This window comes from Moschus berezovskii, chromosome 22 (genome assembly GCF_049115385.1).
Source record: "Moschus berezovskii isolate FMDL1 chromosome 22, NW_MosBer_1.0, whole genome shotgun sequence".
Lineage (NCBI taxonomy): Eukaryota > Metazoa > Chordata > Mammalia > Artiodactyla > Moschidae > Moschus > Moschus berezovskii.
This window is the reverse complement of record NC_142481.1, coordinates 9184027-9207384: the sequence shown is the minus strand read 5'-3', so window position 1 is coordinate 9207384 and position 23358 is coordinate 9184027. Positions and strand designations below refer to the sequence as shown.

General features: G+C 56.7%; 1 protein-coding gene across 2 annotated transcripts in view; it reads left to right on the top strand.

Annotated features, from left to right (window-relative positions):
- BICRA (BRD4 interacting chromatin remodeling complex associated protein) overlaps positions 1-19166 on the top strand; it is a 74173-nt gene extending 55007 nt beyond the window's left edge. The window contains exons 6-15 of one of the 2 annotated variants that reach the window (XM_055411739.2): positions 1384-3345; positions 3890-4066; positions 11689-12330; positions 12478-12658; positions 12958-13067; positions 14102-14163; positions 15207-15355; positions 15468-15562; positions 15772-15874; positions 16350-19166. In XM_055411739.2, coding sequence (XP_055267714.2) covers positions 1384-3345; positions 3890-4066; positions 11689-12330; positions 12478-12658; positions 12958-13067; positions 14102-14163; positions 15207-15355; positions 15468-15562; positions 15772-15874; positions 16350-17467 — 4599 coding nt within the window. In that variant the 3' untranslated portion in view covers positions 17468-19166. The remainder of the gene's footprint in view (positions 1-1383; positions 3346-3889; positions 4067-11688; positions 12331-12477; positions 12659-12957; positions 13068-14101; positions 14164-15206; positions 15356-15467; positions 15563-15771; positions 15875-16349) is intronic. The other variant, XM_088830530.1, reaches the window with a different exon arrangement.
- Positions 19167-23358: the final 4192 nt, after the last annotated feature.

Genomic DNA, 23358 nt, shown 5'->3' with positions numbered 1-23358 from the left:
CTCTTCTCTCCCCACCCCGCCCCTCCCTGTTCCTCCTCCCTCCCCGTCCTGAATCGTCATAACTGTCATTTACAGAACACTTACCATATGCTAGACCCTTTACGGTAATTTTCATTTAATCCTCACAACCACCGTAATAACACATTCCAAACAATGGATCCGGCATAATATACATACCTAAATCCAGAACCCAGCAAATAATAGTACGTTCATGTTATTACATTATAGATCGGTCAGAGTATGCATTATTCTTATCCACGCCGCCCTGTCTTAATTTAACCTGGAAGGACCCTGGTCAGGGTCTTAGCACCTTATGTGGATGATGTCAGTAAATGTCCTAGGAGGCCGGTTTGGCTATAGCCATTCAGCAGTTAGGAGCTCAGAACTTGGGTTGGGGGCTGAGCCGGAGCCTGTCTCGCCAGGCACTGCCCCCTGCTTGGCAGCGGGGTGACCCCCTCCCAGTCTAGGGGGCGAGGAGGGAGCAGTGCTCACCTCCCTGGGCTGTTACTAACAGCAGCAACCTAGACAGTAATAGTCATGGCAGCAGCAGTGATAGATGATGTTTCTCGGGTGCTGGGCAGGAGCCGGGTGCTGCTCTGAGCCGTCCACGTGGAATGAACCCAGAATCTTTTTAACAGCAGTTTTGGCCCATTATCAGTGGGTATCCCATGCTGCTGGCGTTCTCATTACTTATGGAATATTTGCTCAAAAATGCATACACGTATTGATTATACATCTGTGACCTGGATCACCATCCGGAAAGCACTTAAGAAACCTCAAACTCACAGTGCGCTTGGCACCGAGTAAGGCTGCTGCTGCTCCTGTGTTTAACAGAACTGTGATCTTTGGTCCAAAACCTTTGGGGCCAGGCTTGTTGTGGGATTCAGGATTTTTCAGATGCTGGAAAGGCAATGCTGACTACGTGTGTGCTGCGTGTAACGTAACACACTCGCTTTTCTGTGGTCACATTGAAGGCGAGTCCTGTTAGGTGACTGAACAACGCCTTTCCCTCTGAGCAGCAGCTGCATTCCCGTCAGGGCTTTCCAGCCTAAAGTTCTCAAAACATTACGGTTTTCAGAGCCTTAGGGGTTTTGGAATTGCAGATAAGCATCGTGGGCCTGTATGGCTGTTTAGGAAATGGTTTTTGTTACATTCTGCTGATGTGCACAGATGGGAGAAAAGCAGGCCGGATTAAGCCAGCCCTGGGGTGCCCCGCTCAGCCCTAGCGAAGCTGGGATTTGAACCCGGGTCCAGCCACTTCTTGTAGAAGGTTCTTTCCTCTCCCTGCCGCCCTGACACCAGGTACCCTTGGCTTCAGCCGTGTCCTGGGCCCGGCCCCTTGCTAACCTGGGCTCTCTCCTCCCCTCCTTCCCCGGCCTCCAGCTCCACGTGCAAGAAGCCTCTGGCAACCACTTGAACCCCGAGCCCAGCCAGCCGGCCCCCAGCGTGGACCTTGACTTCCTGGAAGATGACATCCTGGACTCACCTGCGGCCGGGGGCGGCAGCGGGGGCGCGGGGGGCGCCGAGCAGCCCTGCGACATCCTCCAGCAGAGCCTCCAGGAGGCCAACATCACCGAGCAGACACTTGAGGCTGAGGCCGAGCTGGACCTGGGCCCCTTCCAGCTGCCCACCCTGCAGCCTGCGGACGGCGGGGCTGGCCCGGCGGGGGCTGGAGGGGCTGCTGCCGTGGCCACGGGACCCCAGGCGCTCTTCTCAGGGGGCGCTGACCTGCTGGGGCTGCAGGCCCCGCCCACCGTGCTGACCCACCAGGCCCTGGTGCCGCCCCAGGACGTGGTCAGCAAAGCCTTGAGCGTCCAGCCCTTCCTGCAGCCTGTGGGCCTGGGCAACGTGACCCTGCAGCCCATCCCGGGCCTCCAGGGCCTGCCCAACGGCAGCCCTGGGGGTGCCACAGCGGCCACGCTCGGCCTGGCCCCCATCCAGGTGGTGGGCCAGCCCGTCATGGCACTCAACCCACCCACCTCCCAGCTCCTGGCCAAGCAGGTGCCCGTCAGCGGTTACCTGGCCTCAGCGGCCGGCCCTTCGGAGCCAGTGACCCTGGCATCGGCCGGCGTCTCACCCCAGGGGGCCGGCCTGGTCCTCCAGAAGAACCTCCCCGCCGCCGTGGCCACCACGCTCAACGGGAACTCTGTGTTCGGAGGGGCAGGAGCCACCCCAGCGCCAGCCAGTGGGACGCCCTCGGGACAGCCGTTGGCGGTAGCCCCTGGCCTGGGCACGTCGCCGCTGGTTCAAGCGCCCAACGTCATTCTGCACCGCACACCCACACCCATCCAGCCTAAGCCTGCCGGCGTGCTGCCCCCCAAGCTCTACCAGCTGACCCCCAAGCCGTTCGCCCCCGCGGGCGCCACACTCACCATCCAGGGCGAGGCCGGGGGCCTCCCGCAGCAGCCCAAGGCCCCCCAGAACCTGACTTTCATGGCGGCGGGCAAGGCCGGCCAGAACGTGGTGCTGTCGGGCTTCCCGGCACCTGCCCTGCAGGCCAACGTCTTCAAGCCTCCTCCGGCCACCACCACAGGGGCGGCCCCTCCGCAGCCCCCGGGGACCCTGAGCAAGCCCATGAGCGTGCACCTCCTGAACCAAGGCAGCAGCATCGTCATCCCCGCCCAGCACATGCTGCCGGGCCAGAACCAGTTCCTGCTGCCTGGCACGTCAGCAGTCCAGCTCCCCCAACCACTCTCGGCCCTGCCGGCCAACGTGGGTGGGCAGATCCTGGCGGCCGCAGCCCCCCATGCGGGCGGACAGCTCATCGCCAATCCCATCCTCACCAACCAGAACCTGGCAGGCCCGCTGAGCCTGGGCCCCGTGCTGGCCCCCCACTCGGGGGCCCACAGCGCCGCCCACATCCTCTCGGCTGCCCCCATCCAGGTGGGCCAGCCAGCGCTCTTCCAGATGCCTGTGTCTCTGGCTGCCGGCAGCCTGCCCACCCAGAGCCAGCCAGCTGCCGCCGGGCCGGCCGCCACCACCGTCCTCCAGGGGGTCACCCTGCCCCCCAGTGCCGTGGCCATGCTCAACACCCCTGACGGTCTGGTGCAGCCCGCCACCCCCGCCGCTGGTGGGGAGGCCGCACCTGTCCTCACGGTGCAGACGGCACCCCAGGCGCCCCCCGCGGTCAGCACCCCACTGCCTCTGGGCCTCCAGCAGCAACAGCAGCCGCCGCCACCGCCACAGGCCCCCACCCCGCAGGCTGCCGCCCCAGCTCAGGCCACCACCCCGCAGCCCAGCCCAGGCCTGGCGTCCAGCCCGGAGAAGATTGTCCTGGGGCAGCCGCCCTCTGCTGCCCCCACGGCCGTCCTCACTCAGGACTCCCTGCAGATGTTTCTGCCCCAGGTAACCAGGGCCGCCAGGGCAGGGGAAGGGGGGCTGCGTGGAGGAGGGGGCCCGGACCTGGAACCGGATGCAGTTGAAGCAGCAAGTGGGGAGGGGCCTGGGGGTCGGGAAGGGCTCCCAGAGCTGCCACCCCTGCCCAGGTCGCTGAGGAGGAGGCCCCGGGGCAACAGGGCCCAGCTGACTGACGCCAAGACAGGCAAAGGGAGGGACACAGAGACGGGCTGCCCTCTTGCTGGAGGGTTAGAGAAGGGTCCGAGAGAGAGTGGGCAAGACGCAGGCAGACGGACAGACGGGGCGGGAGAGATGAATGCTGGGGTGAGCCGGAAGACGACTTGCGGGACCGAGGGGACTGAGCTACCCCAGGTCACGCCCCCTGGACCCTGGGGCTCCCAGCCCTCTGACCTCGGCGTCTAGCCTCTGGGTGACCTCCAACTGGTTCCCACCGCCCTCTTCTCCGGAGCATCGGCGGGGGCAGGGTGTCAGGGTGTGGAGGCCTCGGGTCTGTGGGGGTGGCCTCTGACCCTCTGTGGGCTGCCCGTTGCAGGAGAGGAGCCAGCAGCCCCTCTCCACAGAGGGCCCCCACCTCTCCGTGCCCGCCTCGGTCATAGTCAGCGCCCCGCCTCCCGCCCAAGACCCAGCCCCGACCACCCCCGTCGCCAAAGGAGCTGGCCTTGGCCCTCAGGCCCCCGACAGCCAGGCCTCCCCGGCGCCGGCCCCCCAGGTAGACGAACCCCAGCAGCCTCTGTCCCAGCGCAGACCAGCCCTGCCCCTTGCCCTGCTCCCCGCCCCCTCCACGCGCTCTCTGGCTGCCCTGCCTGCCTCTCTGTCTCGCTGGCTTGGGAAGCGGTGCTCCCCTTGGCTCCCCAGATGTTTCCCGAGGGTCTCCTGACGGCTGTGGATGCTTGAGACCACACTCTAGTCGGGGACACATAGTTAGGTCCTACAATGATCATTTTCCTGTCTGGATAAGGAGCTCACATTTTGAGGAAGACACCGAGAGGTCTAGATCGAAGCCTGGCTTTCCCTCCCCAAGGGGGTTTCTTCCACTCCTTTCCAACGAAGAGACAAACGAAAAGACAACAGGGTTCTTTTCCTTCCATTTTTAGGAAAATGAAAGCAGTACTCTACACGCGTTCTGCACCTTTTATCATTTAGAAGTTCGTCTTGGAGACTGTACCTCATTCTTTTACATGATTGCATAGTATTCCATTGTGTGTGAGTGCTATTTATGTAACCAGATGTTGTTGTTGGGAATTTAGGTCACTTTTGGTCTTAAGCTGTCGGATGAGCAAGGCTGTAAAGTACAACTCTGTACATATGTCTCTTTGTAGGATAAATTCTAAAAGGACATGGCTAGGTCTGAGAGCATATGCATGTATAATTGTGACAGATATTGCCAAATATTTTCCTGTAGAGTATAAATTGGTTTAATGGATTATCTGTGGTTGATCAGTATATGATCTGTGGTTGTTTGCCCTCACTCTCAAGTGATATTGAACTTGGCCACTTGGGTAAGTGAAAAACAGTATCTTGTTCTGTTTTAATTTGTATTTCTTTTACTGTAAATGAGGCTGGGCAGGTTAGTATAAATTTAGAGGTTTAGAGTTATTTGTGTTTTCTGTGGAATTATCTGTTCATACCCATGGCCATTTTCAAATTTGGGTTGCTGGTCATTTTCTTGTTGGTTTGTAGAAACTCTTTACATATTAGAGAAATGGACTTTGTCTCATATGAGTCATTAGCACATCAGCATATGAGAAATTAGATGGGCCCCTTTTATTCTGTAGGCATAGATGTTGCACTCATTCAAAAATGATCCATGGGTAGGTAGATTAGGATAGGTAGAAAGAGGAGGAAATAAGATGAGCAAGGTCCAGGCAGGCAGAAATCAGCTGGCCTTTGGCCTTCAATAGCCATGAATTCACTCTCAGGCTCTGCTACTCAACTGTTGTTTAGGGAAAAGAGAGCGCTAAGTATGTGCCAGGCCTTGTGCTAATCCTGGGCAAGTCCCTGTAACTGCTGAACCTCAGTTTCCTCATCTGGAAAATGGGGATAGTAGTTTCTTTATAAGTCTACTAGGACAAGTAACCGAGTTGCTACATGCTTTGCACAGAGTAAGCCATCCAAAAATATTTGCTCTTGTTATTATTACTTGGGGACTTCCTAGGTGGCTCAGTGGTAGAGAACCTGCCTGCCAGTGCAGGAAAAGCGAGTTTGATCCCTAGGTCAGGAAGAGCCTCTGAAGAAGGAAATGCCAACCAACTCCAGTATTCTTGTCTGGGAAATCCCGTGGACAGAGAGGAACCTGGCGGGCTTCGGTCCATGGGGATCACAAAAGAGTTGGACGTGGCTTAGCGACTCAACAACAAATGATTGTTTTAGCTGTTGTTTGTGGCATCAAGTGTGGGTCAGTCCAGAGGGACATGGGGCCAAGATTTCCTCAGGTCATCTCTACACAGGTAGGAAAGGCAGGGGCCAGGGGCCACCTGGACTGCGAGACACTCAGGTTGAAAGTACTGTTTCTAGGGTGGTCAGACGTGGGCCTGGGTCCCTGGGGCAAGGGCAGTCCCCTCTCCGAGCCTTCCATCCTTAGGTGGAACTCAGGGCTGGTAGGAGCCCTTCATTTAAGCCCTGTGGTTGAGAGCTGGTCTCCAGCACATGTGTGATCTACCACTTTAGTGTCGTACACCCTGCAGGTGCTTGTCTGGACTTGCTCCTCAGGTGACCAGCAGTACCAAGATGGTACCTCCCCCAAGCCCTTTAACCTACCTGGGCCTCAACTTCCTGACCTGACAAATGGATATGAGGACAATGGCTTTTGTGAGGAATAAATGAATTAGTGTATATAAAGTGCTTCAACAGGACCGGACATGTTGAAAGTCCTGGAGTGTGAGAGAGAAGCCTGGCAAATTTTCCACAAAGGGCCAGTAGTAAACGTTTTAGGCTTTGCAGGACTGTCACTATAGCCTGGAAACGGCTCTCGATAATTGAATGAGCGTGGGTGGGCTCCCATAAAGCCTTACTTATGCACACTGAAATTTGAATCTCCTATCAGTGTCCCGAGTCAAAGAATATTCTTCTTCTTCTGACTTCTTTTCAACCATTTAAAAGCGTAAAAACTATTCTTAGCTTGCGGGCCGTCCAAAATGGTCAGCCAAACAAGCAGCAGGCCACGTTTGGCTTCTGAGCCTTAGTCTGCCAAACCTTTTGAGATCTTTATTTTATTATTACGTAGATGTGCAAGGCTTCACTTATTCAGTCCCCTATTGGTGAACACCTAAGCTATCCAGTCCCACGGAATCACTAACAAACATCCCTGTACATATTCTCATACCAGGCTTTGCACATGTGTGAGAATGCCCATAGGGTGAATGTCTAGAAATAGAATTGCTGGATCGGAGGGTATCCAGTCGGCCCTCCGAATCTGCAGATTCTGCTCCGTTAGATTCAACCACCAGTGGATGGAAAATATTTGGGGAAAAATATTCCAGAAAGTTCCAAAAAGCACCATTTGAATATGCTGTGTACAGACAACTACTTCCATAGCATTGACATTGTGCGTGTGTGCATGCGAGCTAAGTCATGTCAGTCGTGTCCGACTTTGCGACCCCATGGACTGTAGCCCGCCAGGCTCCTCTGTCCATGGGATTCTCCAGGCAAGAATACTGGAGTGGGTAGCCATGCCCTCCTCCAGGGGATCTTCCCACCCCAGGGATTGAGTGCACATCACTTACGTTTCTGGCATGGGCAGGTGGGTTCTTTACCGCTAGTGCCATTTATTAGGTATCATAGGTAATCTAGAGGTGATTTAAAATATATGAAAGGTTGTGTGTAGGTTATATGCAAATACTGCACCGTTGGTATAAAGGACTTGAGCATCCTTGGATTTTGGTATCTGATGGGGTGAGCCCCTGTGGATATGGAGGGTTGACAGTAGCCCCTGTGGATATGGAGGTCTAAGCATGTTATGGACCAATCCAGCTGCTCCTTCATGAGGTTCCTGCTGGTAAAGGCCTCCGTCAGCTTCCTCAACCCCAGATCCGCAGCCTGCTCACTACCCGCCACATGGGAAAATGCATGCCCCCCCATTCCTGTGCTTCTCTCAAGTTCTGCTTGATTCGAACATCTTCCCCATCTCCCCACGGGCAGTTGGAATCTCTCAGTAAACAGTCCACTCATGTGGGAGCTTTTTTTTTAAAAAAAAGTAATTATAAAAATAATTTCATGCTTCTCTAGAGGATTTAAAAAATACAGAAAAGAACCAAGAAGAAAAACAAATCACCCGAAATACCAGTGTGCAGAAGCTGCTGGCAACATTTTTGGTATGAAGCCTTCTTTCAGCCTTGCTTTTCTTTTTCCCATCCATTTCAAACATTTGTCCCGTTTGACATTAGGGAGTATATTCACATGGTTCAACCATGAAAAAACTTTTTTTTTTTTAATCTTTTTTTTCTTTTTGTCTGTGGTGTGTGGGATCTTAGTTCCCTGACCAGGGATTGAACCTGCGCCCCTGCAGTGGAAGCCCAGAGTCTTAACCATTGGACAGCCAGGGAAGTTCCAAAAAGGATTCTTAAAGTATGGGGGGAATATCCCACCCCATGCCTGCATTCCCAGCCTCTCCCCATAGCCTCAGCACTTACTTTTTGTATTTTCTTCCAGCTCTGTGCATATACAACCTTGTGCAAGTATAGGTTAATATTTCTCTCTACCCAGGAGGTAGCACATTATCCATGTACTTGGGCAGCCAGTGGGGCGTTTCCTTGCTCCTTTGTTACAGTGGAGAAGTATTCCTCTGTGTCGACGGGGCTGGACGAGCTTTCATCCTCGGACGTGCTGTCCTGATGCCCTTAGATCACGTCTAGGCTTCGGTCCTTCACACAGAGCTGCAGTAAACATCCGTCATCTCGTGTACGTGTATCTCTCTGGTCACTTCCCAGAAGCCTGATGGCTGGATCAAAGCACAGGTGCAATTAGAATTTGCACAGCAGCTGCTGAATTGCAGTCCTCTGAGGCTGTAGCAAATGGTGCCAGTTTAGACTCCCACGGGCAATGTGCGAGTGCCTTTATGAGACATATGACTTGTTTGTAATGTGTGCCTGAACTTGGCTCCATAGGGCATCTTTGATCTGCATCTCTTATTACAAGGGGGGTTGAGCATCTCTTGACATATTTAAGCCTTTTGTGTTTCTTTTTCTACACTGTGGCTGATTATATCCTTTGCCCCCGTTTTTCTCACTGCTTGTTATTCTTAGTGATTTCCAGAGGCTCTTTTTATATGAGAGAGATGAGCTTTGTCTAGGCTCTGTTGCTGTTCAGTCACTAACTCGTGTCTGACTCTTTAACCCATGGACTGCAGCACGCCAGACTTCCCTGTCCTTCACCGTCTCCTAGAGCTTGCTCAAACATATGTCTATCGAGTTGTTGATGCCATCCACCATCTCAAATTCTGTTGTCCCCTTCTCCTGCCTTTAATCTTTCCCAGCGTCAGGGTCTTTTCTAATGAATGGGTTCTTCGCATCAGGTGGCCTAAGTATTGGAGCTTCAGCTTCAGGATCAGTCCTTCCAATGAATATTGAGGGTTGATTTCCTTTAGGATTGACCAGTTTGATCTCCTTGCTGTCCAAGGGACTCTCACTATTTCCCCCAGTATGTCATTTGCTTCTTGACTTGGTTTGCAGGGAGTGTGTGAGTATTTGTCCCTTTTATTGAGGATGAGAATTTTTAAAAATATTTTTCAATTTTTCACTTATTTTTAAGCTTTTCATTTTTAGTTCGTTTCAAACATATAGCAAAGTTGTAAGACTAGAATGTGGGAATAATACCCATGTGAATTCTTTACTCAAACCAGATGTTTTAGTTATCTATTGCTGTGTAACAGATTATCTTTCTTCCAAAACTGAGCAGCTTGAAACAACAAACATTAACTTACCTCACATGAGTTCTAAGGATCAGGAATCTGGAAGCAGATTAACTGGGAGGTTCTGGTTTGTGATCTTCTGGGAGATTATAGTCAAGGTATCAGCCAGGGCTGAGTCATCTGAAGGCTTGACCAGGCTGGACAGTCTGCTTCCAAGATGCCGCACTCGTGGGACTTCCCTGGTTGCCCAGTGGTTAAGGCTGTGTGTTTCTGCTGCAGGGGGTGAGGGTTCAATCCCTGGTCAGGGAACTAAGTTATAACCTACTCTTGGAAGTGACACGTGATCACTTCCGCTGAGTTCCTATGGCTGCGGAGACCAACCCTGGTACAGTGTGGGAGGAGCCTGAAAACAGGGAGGCGGGGATTGCTGGGGGCCACCCCTGATTGGAGCCTGAAAACAGGGAGGCAGGGATCGCTGGGGACTACCCCAGATTTAACCCACTGTAAATATTTGGCCACATTCACTTTAGCCATGGCCCTCTCAACATGTATCCCTTTTTCTTTTCCTGAATCATTTGAGAGTCAGTTGCAGACATCATCCTTCTGCATCCCCTTCATATTTCGATCTGATCATTTATATCTTTGAGAATAAGAGCATCCTCTCACTCAACCACCGCAGAGTCATCAAACCCAGCGCATCTAGCGTTGCGACAGTACAGACCCACCGTCCGTGACGCGGTGCAGCCTGCCGTCTGGCAGTCGTGTCGTGGGCCGCTGTCCTCCCCCTCGGCATCTGGTCTGTGTCGCCACTTCACCGTGCCCTCGGAAGCCTGTGCTTAGAAGGGGAGAGTGCCAAGCGGGACAGCTCCCTTGGTCCTCACGATCAGCTCCTCGCCTGCGGCTCCCACTAGCTTTCTTCTCTGGTTTTCTCTGTTGTAAATAGTCCCACGTTGGCCAGCCCTGTGATCAAGAGCCTAAATGTTCCTGATCACGAATTCCTGCAGGCGAGATTATCAGATGCACTTGAGGCTCTTCTGCTTTGTTTATTTCCAAACTTGAAACTTTTTATTTTGTATTGGAGTATAGCGGATTAACAGTTGAGTGATGGTTTTAGGTGAGCAGCCCAAACTCCCCTCCCATCCAGGCTGCCACATATCATTGAGCAGAGTTCCCTGTGCTCTGCATCAGGTCCTTGTTGATTATCTATTTTGAATACAGCAGTGTGTACATGACCTTCCCAAACTCCCTAACTATCCCCTTCCCCCTGACCCCACCCCCCCAGGAAACGGTAGGTTAGGTTTTTGAGTCTGTGGGTCTCCTTCTGTGTTGTAAGTTCATTTGTATCATTTGGACCGGTCATTTTGGTTCCCTGGCCTCAATGTCTCATCTGTGAAGTGGGTCGGATATGATCACAGCTCTCAGGACCATGGAGAGAGCCCATGAGTAGGTACACGTTCCCAGCCGCAAGCGCTGTTGGTGGCGGGGGGGCGGGCGGGGGTTGGATTCTGTGACCGAGAGCAGAAGAGCAGAGAGGTGCCAGTTCAGTGTTGGGTGCCCAGCTGTTGCCATAGCAGCTGCTGAGGTTTGAGATTTTTGGAGAGGCGACCTTTAGGGGGAGAAGGGTGCAGAGGACCAACGCGCCCTGACTGAGGTGTGTTTTAGGTGATGTCACTGTGTACGTGTTACAGACTAGTGCTTAGATCACATGTACAAGCCTGATACACACACACACACACATGCATGCACACACTCACACCCGTACCTTCAGGCTCCCACGACCCCCAGGTAGGCATGCAACCACCACCCCACAGGTACAGGTCATGGACACTCAGAAGGGGACTCATAACTCATGTGCTGGCATCCAGGGGGACTCAACCCTGGCCTTGACCCTTGTTTTCCATTCTCATGCCCGCTTTCCCGTCCCCAGCGTGCCCGCCTCAACCATCGGCCCCCACCCCAGTTTGCAACAGCTGTGGTCTCCCTGCTGGTGTCTGTTTTCCTGGGTCAGCTGGACCGTTGGGCCCTCGCCCGGCGCCCCCCCACCCCCGCACTTGCTGCCGTGCTCTGCTCCCTGGCCCCCTTTGCCTGCCCGCCGCCGGGCAGCTGGTGTGGTGCTCCCGCCGCCCCTGCTTCCTCTGCTGCTGCCCCCAAAGCCTGCAGAGCTCGCCTTCCTCTGGGGGGGTGCGGAGGGGGACTTGGGGGGGACGGGGGGAGATCAGAAGGCAGAGGAACGGAGTTGGGGGGGCAGACGGTGGGTCGAGAAGGGATAGGTTGAGGGAATGAGGTAGGTGGACAGGTAGGGGGTAGGGGGCAGGTGCAAGGTGGAGGACGGAGGTGGAGTGGTGAGAGGGATGGCGGGGGGTGGGGGGATCAGGACAAGGGGTGGCCAAGAAGGGGGCGGGGCTTCGGGTGGGAGCGCCGGGGTCCGCAGCGCCTCGGGGCCGGTTCTGACCCCCGCCCCTCCCCTCTCCCCCTCCCCTGCCCAGACCCCCGCGGCGGCTCCGCTGAAGGGCCCCGGCCCCTCCTCGCCCCCGTCACTGCCTCACCAGGCCCCGCTGGGGGACAGCCCCCACCTGCCGTCCCCTCACCCGGCCCGGCCCCCGTCCCGGCCCCCGTCCCGCCCCCACTCCCGCCCCCCCTCCCAGCCGCAGAGCTTGTCCCGCCCGCCCTCAGAGCCGGCCCTGCACCCTTGCCCTCCGCCCCAGGTCCCCCCCACCCTGCCTGGCATCTTTGTCATCCAGAACCAGCTGGGCGGCGCCACCCCCGCAAGCACCCCGGCCCCCACCGCCCCAGGCCCACCCCAGCCCCCCTTGCGACCCCCGTCCCAGCCCCTGGAGGGGCCACTGGCCCCCGCCCCCCACCTCCCTCCGGCCTCCACCTCCACTGTCGGGGCTGCCTCCTCCTCCTCCGAGACGTCTTCCCGGCTGCCAGCCCCCACGCCGCCCGACTTCCAGCTGCAATACCCGCCCAGCCAGGGGCCCCACAAGTCCCCCACGCCCCCTCCGACCCTCCACCTGGTCCCTGAGCCCGCAGCGCCCCCCCCACCGCCTCCTCGGACCTTCCAGATGGTGACCACCCCCTTCCCGGCGCTGCCCCAGCCGAAGGCTCTTCTCGAGAGATTTCACCAGGTAATTGGAGGCAGGGGCCGGCCCACCACCCTCGCCACACCCCCGCCCTCCCCGCTTTCTGGCTTTTTCTTCACCCCCGGTCCTGGTTCCTGGCTGCCCCTGTTCCTAGCGTGTGTCCCCCGCAAAACCACCTATCTGCCTCCTCAGGTGCCGTCCGGAATCATTCTCCAGAGCAAGGCCGTGGGGGCCCCCGCCGCCCCACAGTCCTCCGCCAGCCTGGGACCCCTTGCCAGCCCCACTGCCTCCGTGCTGGTCAGCGGGCAGGCTCCATCTGGGACCCCCACCACCTCCAGCCATCCCCCGACCCCAGCACCCTTGGCCACTGCAGGTAGGGGAGAGGGAGCCCGCAACGGAGCCATGGGGGGCCCGAAGCGGGTGGGTGGGAGTGACAGGGAGGATGGGTGGGCCAGAACTGTGGGCACCGGAGTCCAAGGGTTGCCCAGATCTCCAGGGACTGGGACAGTGGATGGGGGCGGGCTGTACTCCCCAGATCCCCTCACGGGGCACTCACTTCGGGGCTGCCACGGCCACCGAGGCCCAAGAACCAGAGCAGTGTGGGGGTGCAGGTCTCTGGGGGGCCTTCGTGCCCGTGACCCCGAGCCCTGTCTGCCTGCACCCCCACCCCAGGCCTGCCTCCTCTGCTTCCTGCCGAGAGCAAACCCTTTGCCAGCAACCTCCCAACCCTGACTGTGGCCAAGGCCGCCCCTTCCGGGCCAGGGAAGTCCACCGGGCTGCAGGTAAGGGGCACCCAGAGTGGCGGGCTAGGGCCCAGGCCAGGTCGCTAGGGAACTGGGATGGGGCCAGAGGGGTAGGGGAGGCCAGCCGGCAGGCAGGGAGGTAGAGATGGGCAGAGACACAGCCAGGTCAGGGGTGGGACACCAGGACAGTCCAGGCAGGGGCACGCGGGAGACCAAGACAGTTGGACGGAGAGCCACCCCCAAACAGAGTCGACAGCATGAGGATGGGAGAGATGGCCTGAGAGAGACCCCAGGCGGTCACTGGGGGCGTGAGCAGTGAGAGATGGAGGCTGGAGGAGGAGGGACTGTGTCGGCTCAGGACAGGCACGGGGAGGCCCTGAAAGGACGGACAGGGCAGGGAGGCCAGCGAGACACTGAGAGATGGCAGAGGGACTACCTTGGCGGTTAAGACTCCGCACTTTCAGTGCAGAGGGCACGGGTTCAATCCCTGGTCGGGGAACTAAGATCCCACATGCCTTGCAGTGCAGCCAGAGAAAGAAGAGAGAAGGTGGCGATGGGGGAGGGGGCGTGTCAGGAGGAGAGGAGGATGGTGGCACCCAGGCCAGAGGGGCATAGGCAGGGAGGGTTCAGGAGACAGACCGAGACGAGATTCGAGAGAGCCTGAAAGGGAAGAATAGGCAGGACAAGGGAAGTCAAGGTAGAGATTTAGGAGGGGCGGGCAGAAAGAGGCCATGCACATCGAGGGGGACTTGCGAGCCTTTTGATGGGCAGCTGGAAGCTGCGAGACCCAGGCCCGAGAAGGGGCTGGAGGAGGTGGCCCAGGCGGAGGACGCCTGGGGCTTGAGGCTGCCGGTCACCCTCTCCTCGCCGTGTCCCCCCCCAGATCCTGCCCCAGTCTTCCCCGCGGGTTGAGTGTGCTGGGTGGGGAATCCTGCAGCTGAGACCGGGACCCCATCTCGGGTGACATCAACCCCTCCCATCTTTATCCCAGGCCAGGGGTAGTGAGGCTCAGGTGCCAAGGGAAGGCTCCTCTGTCACGAAAGCCCCCTCACTGGCTTCTCTCTCCCCTGCAGTATGAGAGCAAGTTGGGTGGCCTGAAGAAACCCCCCGCACTTCAGCCCAGCAAAGAAGCCTGGTGAGTTCCTTGTGTGCCTCCCCTCCCAGCTGTGGGTTTGGGAAGTGCTGTTGACCCCTCCGCCTCCCCATCTAGGGAGCGGGGTGGGAACAGTAGTGATTATAGGGTGAATGGATGAGGATTCATTGCGACTGTGGTAGGAGCATTCGTGGGGCAGCTAGGCTGCTGGCTTCAAGCAGGCGGGGGTGGATATTTGATGTCACCGCAGTACCCTGAGGGCCTCAGACCAGGCTGGCAGGCAGTGCCTCCTGTCCGGGGGTGGTGTTCAGGTGGACGCAGGGATGCATGGGGGCCAGGATGAATGGATGGATGGACGCTACTCACAGGCAGGTGTGTGGCTGGATGGATGGCTGTTTGGGCGGGTGGGCGGGTAAGTGTTGGATGCTCGCTCGCGTTCTGTCCCTCTCTCCTGCCCTCCATCCACTGAGAGTGTTGGTCAGATCCTCATCGGGTGCCCAGTCCTATGCTGGGCTCTGGAAACACTGGACAGACCAAGTCCCGCATCCACCGTGCGTGAGGGCTGCTGGCCTTCAGCACTGGGTACAGACAAGCAGGCATGTCTGGTGGGAGAGACAGCCATACACAGTAGGCCATAGTCTACTGCTTAGTGAGAAAGCAGATCTTATGAACCAACCACCCAAGGGCCCAACCTTCCTGACCACCTCCCCAAGCCTGCTGCTGGGTTCCAGGTAGAGCAGGGACATGCTGACCCCAAGTGGCAGGAGATGGTATTGCATGGATTGTGAGTCCCACGCTCTGGCATCTAACTCCCTGCGCTGCCTCTAGCTAGATCAGTGACTTCATCTTGGCAGGCCTCAGTTTCCTCATCTGTAAAATGGGCATAAGGATAGCACTTCCTGCCATTGGTTGTCCCCAGAGATGCAGTGAGGCAGGCTAGGCACACGTTCACACATACTTCTGCAGTGTTCCTTCCCTCATGGTTGTCTGCCTTGTGGCCTGGGGGCTCAGGGTCCGGTTCTGCTGTCTCCTGGCCTCACCACCAGTTGTCTGTGTGTGTGGTCCCCCCCGCCCCGCCGCCTCAGCTTCCTGGAGCATTTGCACAAACATCAGGGCTCCGTCCTGCACCCTGACTACAAGACGGCCTTCCCCTCCTTCGAGGATGCCCTGCACCGTCTCCTGCCCTACCATGTCTACCAGGGTGCCCTCCCCTCCCCCAGCGACTACCACAAAGGTGAGGCCTCCCCTGGGTGTGGAGGCGGGTGCTGAGGACCAAACAGGGTGCAGGCGCCCTTGACTGCGGGTCCCGCCCCAACGTCTGGGTCTCTGGACATCTTTCTCCGCAGTGGACGAGGAGTTCGAGACGGTCTCCACGCAGCTGCTGAAACGCACCCAGGCCATGCTCAATAAATACCGCCTCCTGCTGCTGGAGGAGTCCCGGGTAGGGTGGCCCGTCACCTTTCTCCCCGGGAGCCCTGCCCTTTCCCCCCCAACCCCGCCCCGCCGCCGCAAGGAGGAGAGAGGGAGGGTGGATCAGATCACAAGAAGGACCGTTTGGAATCTGTTCCCATCCATCCCCAGCGATCGCGTCCCCTCCTCCACCTCGCTTCACTGGCTCATCTAATCACCTGTCCCCCTCCCTGCCCGCAGAGGGTGAGCCCCTCCGCGGAGATGGTAATGATCGACCGAATGTTCATTCAAGAGGAAAAGACCACGCTGGCCTTGGACAAGCAGCTGGCCAAGGAGAAGCCAGGTGAGAGCCGGGTCCCCGCCGCCTCCGCCGGGTGCGGCGCTTTCCCTCACTCCGCCACTGGGCGGCGCCCGAGCGCCGCCTTCCCGCCCAGTCTGAAAGCCCCGCGCGAGGACCTCCGCTTCCTGCTCGTCCCACCATCGTGTGTCCATTTCGCCCCCTCAATCCTGGCCCTGGAGGGAGGGAACATTCTGCCATCCCCGGGGGCACAGAAAAGCGGGAGAGCAGAGCCAGGCCTGGGGTGAAGCCGGCAGAAGTTAAGGTGGTGTCCTCTGTCCGGTGCTGAGAGCCGCTGGCACATTAGGAGGACTTGGGGCTTGGGAAAAGGGTCTGGCCTAGCAGTGTCCTCGTGAGTGAAGGGTTTAGCCCCGGGCCCGGCAGATGGTCAGCACTCAGTGGACACCAGCTCCTCTCAGCTCTGCAGGGCCCTCCTGCCTTGGCTAACCCCCAGGGTTTTCTCGGCCCCCTTCTCCTACAGATGAGTACGTGTCTTCCTCCCGCTCTCTCGGCCTCCCCGTCGCCGCTTCTTCCGAGGGACACCGGCTGCCCGGCCACGGCCCGTCCCCGTCCTCGGCGTCCGGGGCCCCAGCCCAGCCTCCTCTGCACCTGCCCACCAAGCTGGTGATCCGGCACGGCGGCGCAGGCGGCTCCCCCTCGGTGACCTGGGCCCGCGCCTCCTCGTCCTCCCTGTCTTCCTCCTCCTCCTCCTCCGCCGCCTCCTCCCTGGACGCCGACGAGGACGGCCCCATGCCCTCCCGCAACAGGCCGCCCATCAAGACCTACGAGGCCCGGAGCCGCATCGGGCTCAAGCTCAAGATCAAACAGGAAGCCGGGCTCAGCAAGGTCGTCCACAACACGGCCTTGGACCCGGTGCATCAAACGCCGCCGCCGCCCCCCGCCTCCCTCAAGGCGGCCGAGCCCCCGCCCCGGCCCCCGCCGCCGCCCCCCGCCCCCGGCCAGATGAACGGTACGGTGGACCACCCGCCGCCGCCAGCCGCCGCTGACCGCAAGCCGCCGCCGCCCACCCCGCACTGCCCCCGCCTGCCCCTCCGCAAGACCTACCGTGAGAACGTAGAGGCCCCGGGTGTCGGGGCCACCGAGGGGGCGGCGGCGACAGCCGTGGGCAGAGCCCGGGGCGGCAGCCCGGCCCCGCTGCCCACCAAAGTGGACGAGGCCACCAGTGGGCTCATCCGCGAGCTGGCGGCAGTGGAGGACGAGCTGTACCAGCGGATGTTGAAGGCCGGCCCGGCCGAGCCTGCGGCGGGCACCGGGCAGGGCAGCGGCAGCCGGGAGCCCGGCTGGGAGGCGCCCCCGCTGCCCCCCGCCAAGCGGCGCAAGTCCGAGTCGCCAGACGTGGACCAGGCCAGCTTCTCCAGCGACAGCCCGCAGGACGACACGCTCACAGAACACCTGCAGAGCGCCATCGACAGCATCTTAAACCTCCAACAGGCCCCCGGCCGGACGCCCGCACCCCCGTATCCCCACGCCACCCCGGCGGCCGTCACACCCACCTCCCCGACGCCCCTGCACAGGCCGGAGGCCTACCCGCCCTCCAGTCACAACGGTGGCCTCGGCACCAGGACGTTGAACAGATAACACCGGGCTGGACTTCCCTTCCCTGTCCCCTCGCTCCGCAGGGATGCAATGGGGAGCCGGGAGGGGAGCAGCTGGGCGTCTGACCTCAGCCTCCTGGGGGACACGAGCCGGGGACCCCTTGAGTTTTTCTTGCCTAAGTTATTTGAGTCACAAAGGCCTCGTTCCCCTACCTCCTGCTTCAGTCGGGTGGTTGGGTGGGGGTCGTGGATTTCGGGGAGTGGGGGCTGTAATGTACAAGGTCCCCCATGCCAAAGGAGGGGGTAATCCTGGTGTGTCATTTCCTATTTCTTCCCATTTCCTGCCACTCTCCGCCTCTCCGCCGGGGCGGGGGGGGGGGGGGTGGACACGTGCGCACTGGCCAGGGAGGAGGGCTTCCTGGCGGTCCCCACCGCTCACGCGCATCCAGGTATCCAGTTTGCCCGCGTGGCTTCAATCTGTCCCTGCGCCCATCGCTGGAAGGGTCCGCGTCTCTCCAACGCCCCCCACAAGCCGAGACAGGAAACGCAGGGAAAGGGCGGCGTGAGCCTGCCTCCCAGGACCCCCACCTGGCAGCGCGTGCCCACGGGCACCCGTGTCACATCCGTGTGTGTGTGTGTGTGTGTCCCGCTCCGAGTCCTCTGTCCCTCAGTATGTGCTCGAGTGAGAAAGATTTCAAAGCCTCCAGTCCCTCGACTGAAATCTGAGCAGCTCCCAAACAAAACCGGGATCTCCCTTCCACCCCCTCCCCCAGCCAGTCTTCCCCTCTGTTCTTCCTGCCGCCAGCCACCCGCGCCAGATTTTGAAATCTTGGAGACAAAACTAGTACTGTAAGATAAATTTTTTTGTACTGTATTTATTGTGTATAACGATTTTTTTAAAAGGAGAATTCTGTACATTTAGAACTCTTGTAAATTAAAAAGCGAACCTTTTTTTAAAACTGTACTGACGCCCCCCCTCCCGCATTGCTTTGGGATTTTCGGGAACTTGTTTGGAGTCTGCGGGTCGGGGCGACAGGTGGGTGAGAGGGGGATTGTGGGGACTTACTACACATGCATTTGTGAGCCCCTGCTGGGGGCCAGGTCCTATTCTAGGCACAAGGGTGCAGCTGAATATGATGGAAGTGCCTGTTCTGGAAGGCCCGACTTCTTCATGGAGGGGGCAGACAGTGAAAAACTCAATCAGCCAGGTGTTTTCCGTATCATCTTTGGTGGGGTTCTGTGGTCTCCCGGAGCATGGAATTCATCAACATGTAACCATCCCTCCTGGGAAAAATACAGGGCTAGCTTCCGGCCAGCCTCTGGTCACATTTTTGTCAAACCCTCAACACATCACTTCGTTTTATGTGTTTTCTGTTTAAAGACCCTTCACTTAATATATAGTGTTGATTCATTAACACGGATCGCACAGCCAGCAGCATTAACTCGTGCCTGATGAAGCTTCTGTAACACGTGTTTTCTCTGTAAGGCACATCCCAGCCTTCTTGGGCTTAAGAACTCAAGAACCCGGGGGCCATTTAAAACAGTAAAATCTACAAAAACACCAAAGTGTGAATATACCCGCAAAAGGATGCTTCGTTTCAAGTAAGAGAGCGTCCTCACCTATTCAGCACTCGGTCGGAAATGTGCCTGCTGGGCGATTCAACGTTTTGGCCACTCTGCGCATGTCCGTGGAAGTACCAAGGGTTTTTTGGCAACAGACGAAAGTTCCAACAAGTAGATGAATTCACAAGCAGGGTACCTGCTAATAGTGAGGATTAACTAAATGTGTACAGTGTCAGAGATATGGAGGCAATCAAGCAGGATATGTTAGCTTCCGGTGGATACGAAAAAAAGTAACTTCGGGAACTTTCCTCATGGTCCAATGGTTAAAACTCCACGCTGCCAATGCAGGGGGCATGGGTTCCATCCCTGATGGGTGAACTAAGATCCCACATGCCACGCGGTGCAGCCAATAAATAAAATCACTTTATATGAAAAAAAAAAAAACACCCAATTGGGTGGGTGGCTTAAAAGAAATTTATTCTCTCAGTTCCAGAGGCTAGAAGTTCCAAATCAAAAGTGTGGTCAGGACCACAGTTCCCCCAGAGACAAGGGGAGGGTCCTTCCTTATATTTTCCAATCTCTGGTCATCTCGGGTCTTCTCTGGCTTGTATCTACATCCCTCCATTCTCTCCTTCTGAGCCATTTCCCCTCCGCAACGGTGTGTCTTCTCTTATGAGGACACCAGCCATATTGAATTTGAGCCTACCCTACTCCAGTATGTGCTGGTCTTAACTAGATGACATCTGCAATTCCCCATTTCCAAATAAGATCACAAATTCACAGGTAATTCACTCGGGGTTAGGACACTGGCATATCTCTTGGGAAGACACAGCTCAACTGGACACAGCAGCTGCTCGTTCCTAGAACCCTGTTGTGTGAACTAGAAAACAGCACCCCCTTTCTCTGGGAATTTGGAGAGCAGCACATGACCCGGATTCCAGCCCCCTTCAATCAAGCCAGTGCTTTGTGCAGTGAACAACCTGTCCAACCGCACATGAAGGCCCTCAGGATCAAGTGGGAAGGGAAGAATTCTTTGAGGAGGTGACATCTGAACATAGAACTGCATGAAAGAAGGGAGGGGACCACGTGAAGAGAGCACCCAAGGCAGCCAGAACAGCCAGTGCAAAGGCCCTGAGGCAGGAGCGGGGATGGAATGTAAAACCGCCAGATGGGTCTGTGACTGGAACCTGGGGAAGGACGGGGTGCAGACAAGAGTTGAGGTCAGTGGGAACAAAGAGGGCCGATCCTGTAGGATCCTATAGCTCCACGCTGAAAACTTCGCTTTGACTTGAAGAATGAGGCAGGAGCCACCTGCAGGTTCTGCGCAGAGGGCTGTGAGCTGATTTCGTTTTCCCCGGCGCCCTCTGGCGGCCATGAACGCAACCTACAGGGCAGGAGGCAACGGCCACAGTCAAGTGGGTGTGACGGAGGCTGGACGAGGGTGATCCACCCCGTTCCTCGGCAGGCTCCTGGGGGTGTTTGGGAAGGGAGGAGCAGATATTTGGGATCTCCAGGAGAGAGACCGCGCCCCCCCTTCCTAGCTCTAGACCTACTTCCCCCGCGTACGTAATAAAGCACTAAAGGAGAACAGCGGTTCTCAACATCCTTGAATCCCCGCACGCTCCTGGAAGACCTCACGTGGACGTGGAAAGAAGTTTGCCGGTCATTTCCACCGGCTAACCTTGGAAGGCTAGCTGAATGCAGCCCAAGCAGAGGGACATGATGACTAACGTTTCCAGAACACTTACCTTGGGCATTGCTCCCAGCTCTTCACCTGTTATATCTTATTTGATGCTCACAGAAGCTCCCATGTGGGAATTAATAACCCCATCTTGCAGATGAGGAAACTGAGGCCCCTAGGGATGTAGTAAGTAGCAGACTGGGCTGCAAGCCAGGCGGTCTGGCTGGGAGCTTGCAACCTTCCCCTGTGCACACCCAGCCTGGGGGGAGGGCTGTATACAGCAACAAGGCCTTGGCAAGTCTGCTGTGCAGAAGCCAGAGACAGCCTCCTCCCCAAGTCCTGGGGTAGGAGACCAAAACTGACCTCAGCTTCTACAGTTAGCCTTTGGCATACTTGCTCTTACATGCTAGATGCAGCAGAGTGGGCATCTGCAGAGTGTGTTCAGTCGCTCAGTCGAGTCCAACCCTTTGTGACCCCATGAACTGTAACCTGCCAGGTTCCTTTGTCCTTGGGATTTCCCAGGCAAGAACACTGGAGTGGGTTGTCTTTTCCTCCTCCAGGGGATCTTCTTGACCCAGGAATCGAAACCGAGTCCCTTGCATCTCCTGTATTGGCAGGTGGATTCTTTACCACTATGCCACCTGGGAAGCCCCTTTCTACAGCTGAGCCATCCGGAAAAAGAAGCCAGAAATGACTACCTCTGGGCCCAAGTCACCTGGACACGGAGCAAGACTGGAACCCGAGACTGACCAGTGTCCCGAGTGAATCACAGAACTACCAAGCTCACTGGCTGCTTTCCCCATTTTTTTTTAATTGTGAAAAAATACCCATAACGTAAAATTTACCTCCATAATCACATTGGCATTCAGACATTTACATTGTGAAACCATCAATCTTCAGAACTCATTTCATCAATTTTTTTTTTTAGTTTGGCTGTGCTGGGTCTTAGTTGCAACATGAAGGATTTGTTTGTTTGTTTGTTTAGTTGCAGCATGTGGGTTCACAGTTTCCTGACCAGGGATCGAACTAGGACACCTGCAATGGGATCTCAGAGTCTTAGCCATTGGACCACCAAGCTGGTGGTCAGCCTGGAAGTCAGGAACTCATTTCATCTCGCGGAACTGAAACCCTGTGCCCATGAAACCGTGACCCTGCCCCCCCCACTTCCACCCAGCTCCCCCACGAGCACCATCCCACCTTCTGTCTCTGTGAATCAGACTACCCGGAGCATCTTGTATGCGTGGAATCACAATATTAGTTCTTTTGTGAATGGCTTATTTCACTCAGCCTAACGTCTTCATTCACGTCGTAGAATATGTCAGTTTCTCTTTTCAGTTTTGACAGATGGGGTGGGGGCGGAGAAAAGAACATCTGAGCTTGTGCTTTGCAGTGGGGACTCCAGAGGCTGCAAGGGCATCAAGGAAATTGGATGACACTGGGGACAGATGTCAGAGACTCCCTGATTCAGAGGTCAGCAGGTAGCAAGATGCGACAGCCACCTTGGTTATTAAGGGCTCAAAGGGTATTTAATGGAGCTGAATACGTCAATGTGGAGCTTTTTCACTCCACTCACCCCTTCCTAGAATATTATCTTTAATGCACAAAATGAAACCCTCAGGATCACAAGGGAACCGATTATACTGAAATACAGTTATCGGTATTTTTTTTTAATCAACAAGGCTGTGACATGGTAATAGGGTCTGGTGTGCCAGCGCACGATTAGAAAGCTAGCTCTCAGTGGGTCTAATCAGTGATGAGTAAGCAATCACTGGAAATTCCAAACGCAGTGTGAGAACATCGAAGATTCCTCTTGATGACGGTCTGAAATCCTTGCTCTCACAGGACTCATGTTCTTATGAGGGAGACCCCCCTGAAGCAGAGGAATGTAAAATGTGGTGATAAAGGCTGCGGAGAAGAACCAAGCAGTGAGAGAGGATGATGGGCACTGCATTGAACAGGGAGGTCAGGGAGGGCTTTCCGGAAGAGGTGACATTTGGGTGGAGACTGGAAGGAGGGAAGGGCAGGAGCGAGGATGGGAGTGGGCGGGGGGGACTTTCCAGGTGGAGGAACAGCAAGTGCAAAGGGCCCTGAAAAGAGGGCTGTGTGAGGAACAGTGGAGAGGCCAGTGCGACTGGGGCCGAGTGATCAAGGGGGACAGAGGGAGGAGACAACAGAGCGAGCCTGCAGATCTGTCAGGGCCTTGTGGGCCACACCGGGGCTTTGGCTGCTGCTTTGAAAGCAGAACCATGGAGGCCTGTGAACAGAGGAGTTTTCATGCACTCGTTTCCTTTGAAAAAATTATTATGATTCAGTTCAGTTCAGTCGCTCAGTCGTGTCCGACTCTCTGCGACCCCATGAATCACAGCACGCCAGGCCTCCCTGTCCATCACCGACTCCTGGAGTTCACTCAAACTTATGTCCATCCAGTTGGTGATGCCATCCATCCATCTCATTCTCTGTCGTCCCCGTCTCCTCCTGCCCCCAATCCCTCCCAGCATCAGACTCTTTTCCAGGGGGTCAACTCGTCGCGTGAGGTGGCCAAAGTATTGGAGTTTCAGCTTTAGCATCAGTCCTTCCAATGAACACCCAGGACTGATCTCCTTTACAATGGGCTGGTTGGATCTCCTTGCAGTCCAAGGGACTCTCAAGAGTCTTCTCCAACACCACAGTTCAAAAGCATCAATTCCTCT